At 39.7% G+C, this 19,389-nt stretch overlaps 1 protein-coding gene across 4 annotated transcripts in view; it reads left to right on the top strand.

Moving 5' to 3' along the window:
* The window catches only part of LOC135469669 (band 4.1-like protein 3), an 80,795-nt gene that overhangs the window by 20,783 nt on the left and 40,623 nt on the right, over positions 1-19,389 (top strand). For 2 of the 4 annotated variants that reach the window (XM_064748220.1, XM_064748219.1), the window contains exon 3: positions 11,101-11,271. In XM_064748220.1, the coding sequence (XP_064604290.1) occupies positions 11,101-11,271 (171 nt within the window). Of the gene's footprint in view, positions 1-6,848; positions 6,953-11,100; positions 11,272-19,389 lie in introns of those variants that run through there. The other 2 variants (XM_064748221.1, XM_064748222.1) reach the window with 2 other exon arrangements.

The raw sequence follows: 19,389 nt of genomic DNA, 5'->3' as shown, positions 1-19,389 counted from the left end.
AATGCAATTTGAGTCTCGAGTAAGTGATGCGTCATACCTTAAACAGACGACGCCTGCATGAGTGCCATTGGCTGCATGCAGGAGTTTACCGCTATATTAACCTTGGGCTCAACTGACAGCTGGCACAACGTGTGACACTCCAATATCCAACCATTTTTATCTTTAGCTGTGATATACGCCAAGCATTGCCAATGGCCTTGAATAGAGTTTAAACGACAATTCAGAGAAACTTCATCCCTGTAGCTTTAAGGCAAGCAAGATAAAGATATATAGGATCCTTTCTAAAGAACAGATCTTAATTTCTCTACATGATTTGGTTGCTGGATAATTATACTTTTGTGCGGATTCACCAACAGGAAACCTAACTGTTAAATGTTCGGCCTTGATCACATTGTATACATACTTGTATACTGCTGAGTGGAAAATCCACACTGGAAAAATGGCCGAATTCTTGCCTTTCAATAGCTAGGTGACATGGGAAAGGGAATTTCGTTTCATTTTCTTCAGGACGTTGTTATCAGCTTTAAAGATTGAAGCTGTTCTTTTCTATGATCTTGTGTGACGTTTTCTGGAGACCATTTGCCTTCCGCCAATTTGACATGTGTCACATGTGGACAAATGTGCCAGTAACTCGCCAATGGTCCATGGATTTCTCTACTCAGTCTGATTCCCTACACCCTCAAAACTGAAAGTATCATATGTTGTAACATTTCTTGGAAGACAATGAATAAAATCTACATTTGAGGTGTAGCCCTTCGCATACCTTGTTAAACGACAAAACAGGATCTCTTTGAGAAATGCCCTTTTTTATTTTTATTTTTCACTTTTCTGTTTAAGCATATGACGTAAGATACACTTATACCTCCACATGCCTGTCGTCTTAAACGTAATTAAATATGAAGTATCGAGAACTGTGTAATAAACATGTTTATTTAGCCAGGTACTTGTAAGTCCCATTATATATACCCCATCATTACGATCAACAGTGTCATAAAACTCTCGCTTCAGAGATTTCTGGAGCCACTAAGGTTATCTGAAATAATATTGTGTAAAGTGTAATTCTCCCATCAGCTGCATATGGGATGAACTAGCTGTCAAAACACCGCCCTATTTAACGCGGTAAATTCCCATCATTATAACAGTAACAGCCAGTGTAATTAAGGCCGAAGACCCCCATCAAAGTGGCAAATCCTTCCGTCATATCAGCCGGTGCTTAACAGCACGAACGCATTAAAACAGGCCCTGCATTTAAATAAAGAGAATCAACTGTCCGTCATTCTGGTATCGTTCAAAGAATTTAATGTGCTTATCTGCTAGCTGTTTGCCAACTGTATTATTAGAAATGCATAACATTAAAATACATACAAATGTCAGCGCTAGGAGTATTTACACAGGCCTGTGTCACAATTAGACCCATCTCATTCTCCGAGTGATTATCATATGCAGACAAATGTTACACCTAGACCCATGTCATATCCAGACCCAACTCATATCCAGACCTAGATACATGTCATACCCAGATCAATGTCACAACCAGACCCATGACACACCTAGACCCATGCCACACTTAGACACGTCACACCCACACCCAAGTCACACGCAGACCCATGTCACACCCATACCCCCAGCCACACCCAGACCAATGTCACGCCAAGAGCCTTGCCACATCCAGGTCCATATCACATTCAAATCTATGTCACACCCAAACCCTTGTTATGCACAAACCCATGTCACTTTCAGTCCCATGTCACACACAGACCCATGTCGCACCCAGACACTTGTCGCACTCAGACCTTCATACACTTAGATTTATTTAATTATTTCTTTGATTCGTGTTTTATGCTGTATCCAAGAATATTTCACTTATACGACGGCAGTCAGCATTATGGTGGGTGGAAACCGGGCTGAGCCCGGGGGAAACCCATGACCATCTGCAAGTTGCTGTCAGACCTTCCCACGTATGGCTGGAGAGGAAGCCAGCATGAGCTGGACTTGAACTCACAGCAACCGCATTGGTGAGAGACTCCTTTGTCACTGCGCTGTGCTAGCGCGCTAACCAACTGAGCCACGGAGGCCCCTACATACACTTAGACATTGGTAACACCCTGACCTATGTCAAATGCACATCCATGTTACTGGCAGATATTCACATTTGTCTCTGAAGACCTACACACATATCACATCCAGGCTTGTGTCCCCAGAAGATAAATGTCACACACACACCCACACATCACACCCAGGCATGTCTCACCAGAAGATCAATGTCACACACACTCACACACCACATCCAGGCATGTCTCACAAGAAGACCAATGTCACACACACCCACACATCACACCCAGGCATGTCTCACCAGAAGATCAATGTCACACACACTGACACATCACATCCAGGCATGTCTCACAAGAAGACCAATGTCACACACACCCACACATCACATCCAGGCATGTCTCACCAGAAGACCAATGTCACACACACCCACACATCACATTCAGGCATGTCTCACCAGAAGGTTCATGTTACACTCACAAATGACATCCAGGCTTGTCTCACCAGAAGACCCATGTCACACACACACACATCACATCACGTCCAGGCTTGTCTCACAGGAAGACCCATGTCACACACACACACACATCACATACAGGCTTGTCTCACAAGAAGACCCATGTCACACACACACACCCACACATCACATCAAGGCATGTTTCACCAGAAGATAAATGTCACACACACACGACATCCACACATGAGTCACAAGAAGACTCATGTCGCACACACACACAAATCACATATAGGCATGTTTCACCAGAAGACCCATATCACACATGTCACATCCAAGCATGTCTCACCAGAAGAGCCATGTCACACACACTCAACACATCCAGGTTTGTCTCACCAGAAGATCCATGTCTCACACACACACACATATGACATCCAGGCATGTCTCACCAGAAGATCCATGTCAGGCTCATAAATCACATCCAGGCTTGTCTCACCAGAATATCCATGTCTCACACACACACACATATGACATCCAGGCATGTCTCACCAGAAGATCCATGTCAGGCTCATAAATCACATCCAGGCTTGTCTCACCAGAATATCCATGTCACACACACACATCACATTCAGGCATGTCTCACAGGAAGACCCATGTCACACACACACACACATCACATACAGGCTTGTCTCACAAGAAGACCCATGTCACACACACACATCACAGACATTTAGGCATGTCTCACCAGAAGATCCATGTCACACACACACATCACAGACATTTAGGCATGTCTCGCCAGAAGACCCATATCATACACACATATCACATCGAGGCATGTCTCATCAGAAGATCCATGTCACACACACAAATCACATCCAGGCTTTTCTCACAAGAAAACTCATGTCACCCACACATCCACACATCACATCCAGGCATGTCTCACCAGAAGACCCATGTCACACGCACATCCATACATCACATCCAGACCCATATCACACACACATATCACATCCAGGTATGTCTCATCAGAAGACCCATGTCACTCACACACATACCACATCCAGGCATGTCTTACTAGAAGATCCATGTCAGACACACTCATCATATCCAGGCTTGTCTCACAAGAAAACCCCTGTCACACATACACATCACATCCAGACATATCTCACCAGAAGACCCATGTCACACACACACTGAGATCACATCCATGCATGTCTCACTAGAAGACCCTTTTCACACATAAACATCACATTCGGACTTGTCTCACAAGAAGAGCCGTGTCATACACACACAGACACGTACATCACATTCAGGCTTGTCTCACCAGAAGATCCATGTCACACACACAAATCACATCCAGACATGTCCCAACAGAAGATCCATATCACACACTCATCACATCCAGGCTCGTCTCACAAGAAGACCCATGTTGCACACACACACACACACGCACACGCACGCATACACACACACGTCTCACCAGAAGATCCATGTCACACACACACATCGTATCCAGGCATGTCTCACCGGAAGATCCATGTCACACACACAAATCATATCCAGACTTGTCTCAACAGAAGATCCACGTCACACACACACACATATCACATCCAGGCATGTCTCACCAGAAGACCCATATCACACACACATGACATCCAGACATGTCTCACTAGAAGACCCATGTCACACACACACACATCATATCCAGACATGTCTCACAAGAACACCCATGTCACACACACAGAGAGATCACATCCAGGCATGTCTCGCCAGAAGACCCATATCACACGCACATCCACACATCACATCTAGGCATGTCTCACCAGAAGACCCATGTCACGCACACACATATAACATCCAGGCATGTCTCACTAGAAAACCCATGTCAGACACACACTGAGATCACATCCAGGCATGTCTCACCAGAAGATCCATGTCACACACACGTCACATCCAGACATGTCTAACTAGACGACATATGTCACACACACACTCATGATATCCAGGCTTGCCTCGCCAGAAGAGCCATGTCAGACATATGCACACACATCACATCCGAACCTGTCTCACCAGAAAACTCATGTCACACACACATACACATCACATCCAGATATGTCTCACCAGAAGACCCATGTCACACACACACACTGAAATCACATCCAGACATGTTTCACCAGAAGACCCATGTCACACTCACACGTAACATCCAGGCTTTTCTCACCAGAAGACCCATGTCACACACACACACAAATCACACTCAGGCTTGTCTCACTAAAGTATCCATGTCACACACACACACATCACATCCAGGCATGTCTCACCAGAAGACCCATGTCACAGACACATCACATCCAGCCATGTGTCACAAGAAGGAGCCGTGTCACACACACACACACACACACACACACACACACACACACATTACATCCAGACATGCCTCACCATAAGACCCATTTCACACACACACGCATCACATCCAGGCATGTTTTACAAGAAGACCCATGTCACTCAAACAGCACATCCAGACTTGTGTCACAAGAAGAGCCATGCCACACAGAAACATCACATCCAGACATGTCTCACTAGAAAACCCATGTCACACGCACAAATCACAGCCAGACATGTCTTACAAGAAGATATATGCCGTTGTATGATATCTATATATCGATTCTATCAGAAAATGTTTTTCAACTGAGCCTTTTTATGTTTTTTCTTGGTCTTTTTATTTTGTTATATTTGGCAGCAAGATATATAGATACGCTATATTACTCCCAATGAACAAAAATGCACTGAAGGAAATAGACTACGTTCAGCTGGGAAGCTAAAGAGGCATACTGTATAGTGTGTGGTGGCATTAATTGTCATGGTTTATCGTCATGTCGTTTATCGGCACCGTCATGTATGTGACAAAATTCTTGCCCATGGCGTCAAAACGTATAGCAACCAATCAATCAATCGACCAATGAAACTAACATGATGCACTGAGTCAGGTGTATGATTTTTTTGAATTATCGGTTTTCCCAACCAAAAAAGAACACTTTCAACACACTTGGTAAAAAAAACAGAGTTGAAGAAAATAGAGTAGGATTACGTTCCTACGAGTGGAGGCATGATGGTGGAACAACATATTGTAAATGTACCTCCAAGGCAGAAGATAAAATTTAAAGGCTTACAAAATGGGCTTTACTTACTAAAATAAGACGGAATCCAGTCTATATAAAATCATCCTGTATAACTGCATCGTTACCTGCGCTAAATCTTGAAACAACTGTTCTGCGATGAATATGTCGGGGAGCTTTGGTGAAAGTTATAGTCTAGAAAATATCTGACTAAGGGGGATAACTGCTGCAGTTCAGCAGATACATGTAGGCCGTTGACGTACGCTCTGCATGGAAGTTTGGTATATCCTTTGATATTGATGCCAGGAAAGAAGTGTAAATGATCTTCTATATATTCTGTATTTGATAACAAATTCAGTAAACATGATGAATACATGACGCAAAAGTAAGAATAGTTTTAATCTTTTGTTTTCTAAAACCAGATAATTTTGCAAACAGACGTAGATGTATAAAGGTAGCTACTGTTTCTGTAATTCCTACCGTTAGCTAGATGACAAAAAATGTATATTTTTTCTCCCTTTTCTTCTTCTTGTTTTTGTGTTTGTATCATAGACCATACTTACAAGGTATTTTTATTACATCAATGAATTTGGAAAATGGAGAGATTATACCTAACTGGAATATCACACTCGCGCAGCAACATTTGTGTACGGTGCGACATATTTTGCCATGACGAGTATAACAGTACAGATATATGAAAATGAGCTCATTTTACGGACCACATTGGAAGGCTGTTTGTATAACTGTAAGTGAGGCCAACCACCAGGTTTGAATGATCTTATGATCACAGCCAGGGGCGCTGTTCTTTTTCTTCCCCTCCACAGAAACCTAGAGGGAAGGAGCAATTAACCCTATTAGTTATTTAACCAATGGTCACGAATGAGAAAATTCAGTTTTCTTCCGCTTTAGTTTGTCAGTGTCTTTTAAAATTATTATTAGATTTGTTTCTGCTGTGGCTGTTTTACTGTATGCCAACAGAAAACAACTTGGGGCCATGTATCGTCGTTATATTTTTAGCTTGTTTCAACTCTGTTTTTGCCTGTCATGAGCATGTTACATTTTCCCTTCATTGCATACCTGGCGTAATTCGGTCGTATGCACACGCACATGTGAGTGATTGACGTTAAGGTTGGAGGGGGGCTCTTTCCCACGTGGTAGGACAGAAATAGAAACAAACAAAACACATGATGTCATCAGTTTGTGTGTAAATCGAGGCCCTGTGATATCACGTGACTGGAGCTGCTTCACCATTGGGTTGACGAAGTCTCGCGCCGGCTTGTCTGCAAGGTGTTTTTACGGCCTGTACCATGCTCATCTAGGAAATCAGTAGGTATGCTGGGGTGATTTTAGGAACGTAATGTTACCGATATTCACTGAATCGATCGCTACATAGTTCGGAATTTCCCTCCCAGGTAGGGCTGGACTACTAAATAAAAGCCCAGCTACGCTGAGCGTCGTGACCCAGTTTGGGTTTGAATCGCTGTTTAGGCGGCCATGTTTCCAATGCCTGTCTGATAACATGCCAACTGAGTGTTACTATTACGGCCTTATTAGCTTTGGTTTGTGCACCAGGAGAGATTAACTCTGTCTTATTTGCTACTTGGAATGTGTGATCTTCCTCGGAAAAAACGTTTCATGCTCTGACCCTGCTGTGACTCGATCTACAACGCTCGAGTTTAAGCGATCCGTGTAAGATTTGGATTTACTCTTGATTAAACTAGCAGTTATCGGAAGGTGATCACTTCAGTAGTCTGTATAATTTGGCACGTCTTATCTTACCCGTATGTCCTTACATGAGTGTTTGTTCAGTTTGTACCCATGAACCAACTCATATTTGCAGGCTAAGTAACATTTAGTGTTTTCAAGGGAAGTTTTTATTTGTGTGGTACACTAAGTTAATTTAGATCTAATTAATACACGTTTGATTTTTTGCGACATTGATAGAGACCTGCAGTTATCTGACATTTTGGCATGAGAGGTGGCACGAAAAGTGCTAGATTAGTGACATACCTTTCAAAATTAAATGACATAGACTGTTTATTTTAAGCAGTGTGAATCCATAGAAGCATAACTTCATCTTTGAAGATATGTTTACTGAGCATGCTATGGCATCACTTGCAAGTTAATGTTCCTGATTTCAATTACAGACAGAGGCATACACTGTGGATATGATTTAGTATAGCAATGATTAGCTCAGTAGGAGTGTAATTACAAATTGTTCCATAAGCTTACCTTAATTAAACGCCACTGTATTTGTCGTGTTTTGCTCCATATAATAATGTTGTCCACCAAATAATGTATCTATCCTTATTCCGGGTCCATTTCTGCTTAAGATCCACGTCTTGTTTTTATTGCTGTTAACTATCTGTCATTTGAACAATACAACAACTCTTTGCCGTGCCTCACACCGCTTCTGGGTGCGGCCGTTGTGAGAGTTGTAGGGCTGTGTTCAAGTGTCTTTGCCGTTTGGCCCCTTGCAAAAACGCTCTGCGTCAGTGCCAGCATAAGTATTTAGTAATGTCATCTTTTGTCAGAATATCTTGTCCAAGAAAAAAAAAAAAAAGGAAATACTGAATGGGTTGTGATGCAGGGGTGAAATGAACAAAGTTGTACAAGCAATAAGGTTTAATATGCCTGAAAAGTTAGTGGTTTTATTCAAACTTTATCATCCTGTCAGAAAATTAGAAATACGTAGCTAATTTCATATGTTTAGTTTTTATTTTATTCTACCAACAAGAAGCACTACCTTGTCAGTTAAGACTACAGGGTTATATATCAGTATGAATCATGCATTTAATTACACAGGATTAGTTATTTTACTCAAATGATATATTTAATATGTGTGACTGTGTGCTAGATGACCTGAATATGAAATTAGCTTTTTTCATCTGTGCTTTCCACAAAACTTTTAAATGAAAAATGAACAGGAAGAATAACCTTACAGATTATATGTCTGAAATCCCTGAAGCTCTCATCAGGTTATTATGCATTGAAATTACTGCATGAGTAAATTGGTGAATCAAGGGATAATGATTGTAATATTCCTCTACAATGATGTACATTCTGGGAAAATCAAAATTCTATTTCCTTTATCAGTTTGAAGCAGTTCCATGTAAAAATTACTGTCAAACAACATCAAGCTTTGGATGAAGTTGTATAGATCTTTCAGGGTGATGAACACTAATTTAAACAGTGACGAAGTATGTCCCTCATAATTATATAATACATATGTATGCAAACATTTCCTTAAGGTATGTCAGATAGCATGTAAATGTAAACAGCTATTACTTGTACTGACATTCGTATGGCCAGTAGTGTGCCTGTGAGTCTGTAGTTGTCTGTAGTCATATAGTAAGCATGTTGTTACATGTTTTGTATTCTGTGTTTGTTCAATAGTTTTGTTTGTGTTGCATAATGGTTGACAGCTGGTTTTATCATTGTTCTAGTGCCCAAGCTTAACCAATATGTGTTATCACACATGTATGTGCTATTTGGTCTTCCAGAAAAAAGTTATGCCAACTTTCTTTTCTTGGAACAGGAATTGAATGATAGATTCAGTCAAGTGTCAGACAGTTGCTGTATGGTTGTTATCAGACTGTCTAGCAGTAACCACCCTAGGACAAACATTTTCATGTGAGAAAAGTGAAACTAGGAACTGCAGATGTGTTAGTAACACATGGTAAAGGGTCACACAAATTCCTAAGATGTGCACCATAAGCTTAAAAAGTGTGTTACCGTAGATCCAGACTCAGGATAAAACATGTAGTCTCTAGTCAAAATAAATAATAATGTGTTCAAGCATAAATTTGTGGTCAGTATTATATACATTGTTGCTTTTAAATGTTACATTGTATTCATTTAAAATTCTTCAGGAGGACATTGAAAAGAATATGCAGGTTTCGAGATATGACGTTACGGCAACAGAGTGACGTCCCTTTGTGACATATCGTCGTCGCTTTACGGCACAGTAGGGCCAGTCTGGTAATTTTAACATGGGGTGGTATATAGAATATAGAGTACTAATTAAAAAGGATTAGACTGATCCTCTGAATCTTGTTCTTGGATGGATTTGGGTTTCCAATATTGCAAAACTAATGATGTTATCCCGATGCTTTGATCTAAACACAATCAGTGCCATGTTATAAGATAGGCAGTTAGCCCTACCGTGCCGTAAAGTGGCGACGTCATTTTGCAATAGGACGTCACTCTGTTGTCATAATGACGTAACTCAAAAACTGCGTATTCAGATGAAATAAATAAAATGTAGTTTTCAGGCTGTAAAGTTTTTGCTCATGTATTAATTTAAAAAGTTTACAAATATTCATGTTCATATTGTTAAATGTGGATGTGCATGGCCTTTAACAAGGCAGTATTCTTTAGTATGGAGTAAATTCTTTAGTATGCATGCACAAATTATGTGTCCACGTTATAAACTTTGTAGGACTTCGAAACTGAAGTAAAAGTACTTAATGTTTTTATTTTGTCATAGATTAAATTTACAGAAGCATGTGTCATATTTATGGATGTGTATAAAACATTGCAAACAACATGCAATGTGAAAGTAAAACAAAAGTCAGTAAAATCTTAAGTTTAACTGATCGGTCCAAATTTCAACTTTTTGTCAAATGTGTATCTAAAGATTCTAAATGTGTAAACATAAGTATATATATGTGTGTGTATATATATATATATATATATATATATATATATGTGATTCCCTTTGGGCCGTGTCCTGTTTAGGGACACTGAGATCATGGTGTATGTTGTGCATAGAACAATGAAGGACCTGGCCATTTAAAACTGGGGTGAACTGACTAACAATATGCTGTAGTATGCAGGTGTCTAGGAGGGTTGTGATTGACCTGGCCTCTAGAACCACAGCAAGGTAGGGCCAGCACTAGACCCACTGTTTCCTGAATGAATAAGTCAGAGGTGAATTTATGTGGGCGAGGAGGATGTGATTGTTAAACCTGGTTAGGACTGCTGAGAACATTTTCACACTAAAGTTTTTCACACGTAAAATTCTGTGCTCTGTACTGGTATTGTTTTTCTTGTTTCCCCTTTTCCATGCACATCCTGTGTGATTAGGACTTTTTATCTACATGTACGTCAGGAGTTAAGGTTAGAGCTATATTGTTTTCAGGTTAGTCTTTACCCTTTAGTAATAAGTTAGGTGTTCTAAATTGTTTTGTTGGGAAAACACTTAAATAGTATCCAACAAACTAATTGTGTTGCATATATGTACATGTATGTTGAGATATATACAGTAGAAACTGTTTAAATGGCCTATCCAGTAGCCGTAGCAGACAAGCAGCTGAAACAGTCAAAGCAGGATATCTGTACACTTGCACCATCATTTCTGGACAGTGCATTTTGCAGACATTCATGATCTTCATGATGAAGTCTTATGTATAATGACTTACTTTTCTGAGAAAACGAAAGTGACCAAGATTGTTCTGTTTTCTTCTGACCTAACAGGAGAAGCATTACCACACGAACAGTTCGTCTCCGACCAAAAGCAAAGGGGATACTCTTAGCAGCCAGAAGTCCGACTCGAAGTCCTCTCCCAGGAAGAGCCCGAAGAAAGTAAACATGGTCTTGTGTAGGGTTCTTCTCTTGGACGGGACCAACTACGAGACAGACATCAACGTAAGTATCTTCTCATATCATGTCGATTAGTGTCAGCCATAAGCTGAAAACTGTTCATAGCAGATAAGAATTGTATGTATGCATCCCAAAAAGTTCTTCCAAACTGCACATGGAAGGTTAAGAAATAATATTCCTGCTATGTCTATGGTTTACAGTCATTGAGGTGACAATGTTATTGTTTTAGGTTGAATATTTGAATCAAATCAGTCAAAGATTACCGACTGTAAAATTTACCTTGCTTAGGTGAAATATGTTGGTCAATTCAAATTTAAAGAAGGCCCTAGACCCCCAGTCTGTCCTTCATTGGAGAGGACAAATCGTAGTAATAAGTAACTTAACATGATGAGGCAAATGGCAGGTGTACTTCCAGACCTTCAGATATAGAAGCTTAGTGAGAAGTCATTATATAGAGTGAGATAATGGACCTGACTTTAGTGAGATTCACAACATTCAGTCAATGATTCATTGAGTGAACGATGGAATCATTCCGTCATTAATAGTGTAGCTGATCGGTTTGTAGCATTTACATTTTTACGGTGTACAGGATTTAGGGTTGATGGTTTGGAAAGCCACATGTCAGGGCTTGATGTACATGTAGGTGAATAGTTTGTGTACCCTTTTCATTTGCAAGGCTATCCGTGTCAGTTATTTGGTATATATATGCAAATAATGAAAGTGAAAGCATACGTTTACATGGACATGTATGTAATTAGGTGTTGCGACCAGTGTTTCATTGGATACCCAGTATCATTAGTGTAAGAGGTGACATAACATTACTGTATACTAAGTGATTGTCTCAGACTTTCTGACACCTGAAGGTGTACTGCATCTGATCAATGTTATGGACATAGAAACTTGGATTACGTAACCTGGGAATGTCCACCATTCCCATTATTGTTATTTTTAGCCAGTAACTGTTCCCAGCATGTTGTTGATGCCAAGCTGTATGGGAGCACGGAGAGAAGGAATGGGATGGTTGTCATTCAGTGATCTCAGGTCATTGTATGGGTCGTGAATTGATCAGTGAGCTGAATTGTGTCATTGTTATAGAATGTAGTGAAACATGAACTCTAATGTCAGTCGACTAGAGATATGGGCGCTCTGTATGTGTAATCATAACTATGTGTAGCAGAAAGTTTGGCCTCTTTCTTGAAGCAGGTGTACTACATGTACGTTCTTTTAGATCATCATTCTACTACTTGACAGGCTTTGTAAATGTATGCAGCCAAGAAAACTGATCACCACTTTTTTGCGACTGAATGTTGTAATTGGTGTAATTACTGATATTCTGCCAGACCCTGGCGATGTTTATGTGGAAATTGGACTAATTAAACAGTACTTCTAAAGTTATATTAGTGCTACACAGGAAGTTAGTAGACTGCACTACAGGCACTAGTACAGCTACCTGCAGCAAGGTAGTTGTCAGTAAATACCACCAATTCAGACCAACCATAATGCATTTACATGTAAGATGCTCAACTCTACTTACCACAGGCTGCATGCATCATGCATATGGAATTTCATCAGATGGAATGCTTTTGTCTGAAAGGATTGTTTGATAGTTTCATAACACAGACAGACTTGCAAGGATCTACTGTGAGTCCTCCCCTCCTCTTTTGACTGTTTTCACAGGGGGAAGTGCTTAAATACTGGGAATCTGATACCAACCACATGCTTCATCAATTTGCTGCAGGCTTTAGGCCATGTGAAATACGATTTTTAGATGCATGTATTCAGTAATCCATTGGCTGGGTAGAAATTAGTCGTTTGTGGCCTTAGCAACCATTCACAGCCTTCAGCTACATGTATGCAAAAACATGTTCTGCTGTAGGCTTGGACAAGATGAACCGCAAATCTTTCTTCTGTGCAGTTTAAACTTCTACCTGTGTATACATATACTGCAGTAAGAGAGCAAGCATGGACAACATATACACAGCTTTATGCAGGTTTACTGAGACGCCCCTGCACATGTATGAGGGCTGACCTGAGAAGTCCTTGCACATATATGAAGTCTGACCTAAGAAGTCCCTGCACATGTATGAGGTCTGACTTGAGAGGTCCCTGCACATGTATGAGGTCCCTGCACATGTATGAGGTCTGACCTGAGAAGCCCCTGCACATGTATGAGGGCTAACCTGAGAAATCCTTGCACATATATGAAGTCTGACCTAAGAAGTCCCTGCGCATGTATGAGGTCTGACCTGAGAGGTCCCTGCACATGTATGAGGTCTGACCTGAGGTCCCTGCACATGTATGAGGTCCCTGCACATGTATGAGGTCTGACCTGAGGTCCCTGCACATGTATGAGGTCTGACCCAAGAAGTCCCTGCACATGTATGAGGTCTGACCTGAGCAGTCCCTGCACATGTATGAGGTCTGACCTGAGAAGTCCTTGCATGTGTATGAGGTCTGACCTGAGAAGCCCCTGCACGTTTATGAGGTCTGACCTGAGAAGTCCCTGCATGTGTATGAGGTCTGACCTGAGAAGCCCCTGCACATGTATGGAGGCTAACCTGAGAAGTGCTTGCACATGTATGAGGTCTGAGCTAAGAGCATGAATGAGGTTTGACCTGAAAAGTCAATGCACATGTATGAGGCCTGACCTGAGAAGTCCCTGCACATGTATGAGGTTTGACCTAAGAAGTCTTCAAACATGAATGAGGGCTGACCTGAGAAACGCTTGTATGTACATGTATGTATGAAGTGTGAATAGAGAGGTCCCTGCACATGCACATGTATGAGGTGTGAATTGAGAAACCTTCTATATATGTTGCTTGTCTGATCTGAGGTTAAATATAAACTCCAACAAACTTCAGCTGAGGATAGACTTAGGCACCAGATGTAGGGCACTTCTCCAGTCATGAATATCAGGCAGTGTACCTGTAAGTTTGCCAAGACATTGCAGACTAGAACATGTACAGTGCACAGTGCAACAAGTAGTCCTGCAGAAGATTACATGTAAACAATACATACATGCATGTATATGAGTAAGGCTGTAGACACTTTGCTATGGATCATTTTGATTTTCATTTGTTGATAAACAAATGCAGCAGCTTTAAACTTGTTCTGTCAACAAGACAAAAAGATTTCCGAACCTTCTATAAAAATCTGAAAGAATTATATAGGCACAAAAAGGAGAACAAAATTGCAAGGTACATGTAAGCCAAAAGTTTTATAACTAGTTCTGAAACTGCAAGGATGGATTAATTTACTCTCTGAATCAGTTAATTTTCTTTGAATTTTTTCCAATAGAATAAGGTTTTTTTTTTTTAAATTTACTAAGTATGACTCTTGGTGAGACAACAGAGGAAGTGTGGCCTTGACAACTGTGTGGATGATACAGTGAACATGTAAATGAAATCCTAGTATTAAAAGGATTCTATTCTAGTCTAGGATTTCACTAACATTGTTCATGCACATGTACATTGTATTGTCCCAACAGAAGAAACTTGCTGATTTGCAGCTAAAAAAACAACATGCTTGTGAAGACATGATTTGATTTTTGATGAAGCAATGAAGTACATGTTGTGAAATTCTTCAACCTTTTCGCATGTTCTCAAGATGTTTATTTAAGCATTCTTTGAGGGTATAATTCTGTGCAGACAAATAAAATTATATTTTTGTGAAAGCCTGAAATGGGCCAACCCAACCAATGTAGTTTTGTCTCCAAAATTAAATGAAAAAGTTTCAAAAATTGCCCTGTAAGTTGCTCTTCTACATGCGAAAAAGCTTGAAAAATTAGGTACATGTAGTGAGTCTGTAAAGTATATAGCCAGTGCTTGCGTGTATGGGGATGCAATTGACACATGTACAGAATCATCCAATGTGATTTACAGTCAATAGTAATACATGTATACTGCCGTAGGGTTTACTTTGCTTTTGCCATCACATTGATTGGATATTGAACAGCATCATTACTGCTGATGGCATCCCATGGTTCAGATGATTTTATGTAAAGTATGTGTTTGTATAACGATGATCATTTTTATACATTAATGTAATTGCTTCAGTGGCATATTTATATTCAGGCTGAAAGGTCGACATGAACTGGGAAAGTGTACAGATATATGTAGTGTAGTGTCATTTGACCCGTTCACACCCTAGTGCTTTCACTGACCATTGATTTGTCAACCCAGCAGACTGAAGCCTGGGCTATTTTGATCACTGACCAGGTCATCCTATATTGTGTTGGGGCAAGCACAATAGCTGGTCACGGCTCAGCGGTTTTCCTCAACATCATGATCATCAAGCAGAGTTAACATATCCTAGCAGTAAGACTGTCCTGTTTGAGCTGTGAATTTATCTGAACTACCTTTTACTGGTTAGTTTGATGGCTTATTGTTAGAATAATAGGTACAGGATTTGAATGATTCAAAAGCTGATATCCTGTTGTATGGAAATCAGTGATACATGTGGATTAGTGTACATAGTATTGTCACAGTTGTACAAATATTGCCAAGTATTTTTGGTCTTTAACCTAAACAATCTAACGTCTCATCTGAGTCTAATTTAAATTTAATGTCTTTGTAATAGAGGGAAGTGGCTTGATTTCATACCACGTTATCACATGCAATACTGTATGTCTCTGTAATCATATGTACACTCATCCTGACGCTGTACATGCTAGCATTATGATCCCCATCAGGATTTCAGACTATGGTCACGTTCATCTTCATTTCTCTACACTGTCACTATGTGTGTACAAGCGATGAATGGATTTATGTATGGTTGATTAGCTGTTGTACATTTAGTTGATTGTATGGTACATGTTATATGTACACAAATCTCTGTTGTGTACACTGTCATGTACAGCATATGGAAGCACATAAACACTGGTGTACGTATATTGTCCATGTGCAAGCACAGTATGGATTGATACAGCCTTTAATAGTAGTCCCTGTACACACATATATCAGAGCCCTCTGCCCCAAATCATCCCTTTACCTAAGCGCCGGAGGCGTGATATTTACTGCTGATGACAATTGCTTATTATCATGATTGAGGGAAGTAACAAGAGCGGACAATTATGTCCTATGGGGGTCAGAGGCTATACAGCTGATTTCACTTGTATTCTCACTGTATTACGGCTTTGCATACTTATTGGTGACCACCTGCGTGTGTGTTTTTTATATGTAAACACATGTATGTTATAGTCAAGTATAAAGCCAAGGCAGATCAAATGATTTTTGGGTTAAGTAGTGTGACAGGGGCCACTTGTTAGCCGGTGGACAAAGCTATGTTGTAAATAACATTGTAAGTTTTTTAATAATGTGAATAACTGGAATATTTGCCATTAGGTTCTGCACCAACTTTAGAATTATTTCCAGGCTTGATTTAGGAGAAAGGGCTGTGGATTTGAAAAATACAATTTCATTTTCAAGTACTTGAAATTCCTTAAAATAGACAAATACTCCTGAAAACTCCTTTAAAATCTTTGTTTGTCCCAAACTTAAATATTGTCTGCTGACGGCCGAGCCTGTATATCGGGAGCTCACTGATAATTCTCCCATAATCAGTCGTTGATTATGGTAAATTTAGAACAATTTTTTGAAAAAATGCTACTGTTTTTGGAGACAAATTTATTTACATGTTCTTAAGAAAAAATACAAACGTTATACAAAATCTACCATGAGAATTTTGGGGTTTTTTTAGCACATTTTTGCAATTTTTCTTATGAAAATAATCCACTTATTTTCATTTCAAACGGCCTCATCTCGGTGAAACAACATCAACACAGTTGTATGGCAATTACTTGACAGAAATCTACAAAGGGGGGTTCAGCATTGTTGCAAGTTGACTGACATTAAATAACGCTTGAAATCATTCTTGTTAAATAATGAATGAGAATCATGGCATTTTTTTTTTAAAAATCAAAAAAATTATCAAGGGAAATAAATCTAGGTAGAGTTACACCTGTAAATGAAGTTGCCTCCCTTGAAAAATTTAAATTTTTCCATTTAATAAACTATTTTTTTGGGGATCCGAAGAAAATTAAATATATCAGAATATGTGCCGTTACATAAATGTGTACGCCGTCTGGTTTTCTCCTCTCAGACTGTGTTACTCCAGTGTACTGATCATAATGTTGCATTTGATGAAATATAAACCGAATTTACAAATTAATTTGTAACAAATTTTCCTGGTAGAGGAAACTACATTTTACTAGGATCCTACAGATAGATTGAAAAAGGGATTGATTTTTCCCCAAAAAACAAGAGCATGCAGCCAAGCATTGGTCCATTATTTTGAGGGCAATTGTTCTAAATGTAACGTTTGATAAACTCCAGATATAGCTGGAAGAAACCAAACTGATTCTATCAGCTACACCAAGGCAGATAAAAACGATTTACAGAAGGAGACCTACAAGAGTCATGGCTACAAGAAGTATGGCTAAAGAAAAATAGTATTTACTACAAAATCTGATTAGTGGCTAAAGTGACTGGGTTAAAAAAAATACTGTCCCAGAGGAAGCCCTGCATTATGATATATGGCGTTCATTTTTTTTACTGAGCCAAGGCTGGGTCAAAGAATGTGACGCAGTACAAAGGTGAAGGGCAGATATGTTTTTGCAAAAGCAAGCGTACTGTTAAAAAAACATGCATGCAAATTAAAGTATCTATAATTCAGACTTAAAATATAGTCTATAATTTGCACCATGGTATGTCTATAGCCTTGAAAATGACAAAAACTCCTGGAAAACTTCTTGAATTTCATTTCCACATACCTGTATGAAACCTGTACTCCTTATCAATATACATATATGCATGTACTACGCACAGGGTTTCCTGTCTTCGATGTTCATGTCAGGCTGCAGTAGAGTGGAGCAGGTTTGGTTTATAATGCTTGTGGGGCAGAGAAGATTTTTTTTTCTTCTGGATAGCTCCAATGTGTTTTCTGTACTTACTGCCACTTTTTGTGTTTTCCAAAACCTTAGTATAAGATGCTGCCTCAAGGAACAGAGAAAATGTACAAGTAAATATGTTAACTAATCTCTCTTATGAAGTACATGTAAGAATTTAAATTAACAGTTCTTTAGTTTTTCCATTGCCAAAGGCATACAAATTGCATGGTATGTGTGGAACAGTTGGATTACATGTCTCCATGTATGTTGAGTTGTTTTACAGCAATCTGAGGCATTTCACATTGCTGGCCAGGTGCACTTGTACTATAGCAGATTAAAGTGATGCGTGAATTTTGTACAAAAGTTTGGAATTTTCTGACAGTATTTTAAAGGGGAAGGATGTGTCTGTTGTCATGTTTGTGCCCACTGGTCTAGCTGTGGGCCAGGTTTATCCTGTATCTGGCTGTTTTAATAGGTCTAGAGGGTCATGTCTGGGCTACCCTCTACCCTGATACTCTGACCTTTACATTGTAACCCTGGCCTTCAGCACTGATCCCTTCATAATGGAAGGGGATGGACATTGTGGAGTGGGGTAAGGTCAGGGATGGAGACCATCTGGATGCAGGAGCATGGCTTTGAACATCTCTGACATCCTTTTGATTTTTGGAACACAGCTTTGTAATTTCCAGATCTGCAAATTGGTTTAAGATTCCAGCAGCAGGTGTATGGTATGGTAGAGCCCATGTGGCCTTGTCTGTGACCTAGATGTACATGGAGGCCCCTCCCCCCCCCCCCACCCACACACACACATTATCTATAATCATGTATCAGTTTTCACATTTATACCGCTCCGTTTTTTGAATAAAGATGTAAGTTAATCAGCTGAAAAGAAACAGTTACATGCATGCAGTAGCATTTACATGTGCCATGAGAATACAAGCAACATGCGCGTCTTGTGTAAAAGTCTAAGCCACAATGAGTGCATATCCATGAATGGTAGTTTAAATTGTACAGTCTAGGGTGAAGGTTAAATGTGTTGGGTCACACAGTAAACATCAGAGACATGACCTTATTGTGATAATATTGTTTCTGTGGAATAAAATACATGTACTTCTATTTGGAATGTATCAGTTAAATGATCTAGAGCTAGGCTGCCTATGGAAAGGACAAAGTATAAAACTCTCAGTGCTTGTGTTGTAAAAAGTTGAGTGAATGAAGTGAAGATGAAAGTTTCTTTGATATTATTGGCTTCTCTCTCTTTTTTTTTTTTTTCTTTT

This window comes from Liolophura sinensis, chromosome 7 (genome assembly GCF_032854445.1).
Source record: "Liolophura sinensis isolate JHLJ2023 chromosome 7, CUHK_Ljap_v2, whole genome shotgun sequence".
Lineage (NCBI taxonomy): Eukaryota > Metazoa > Mollusca > Polyplacophora > Chitonida > Chitonidae > Liolophura > Liolophura sinensis.
The sequence above is the reverse complement of the archived record's forward strand: the minus strand, read 5'-3'. Positions and strand labels throughout refer to the sequence as shown.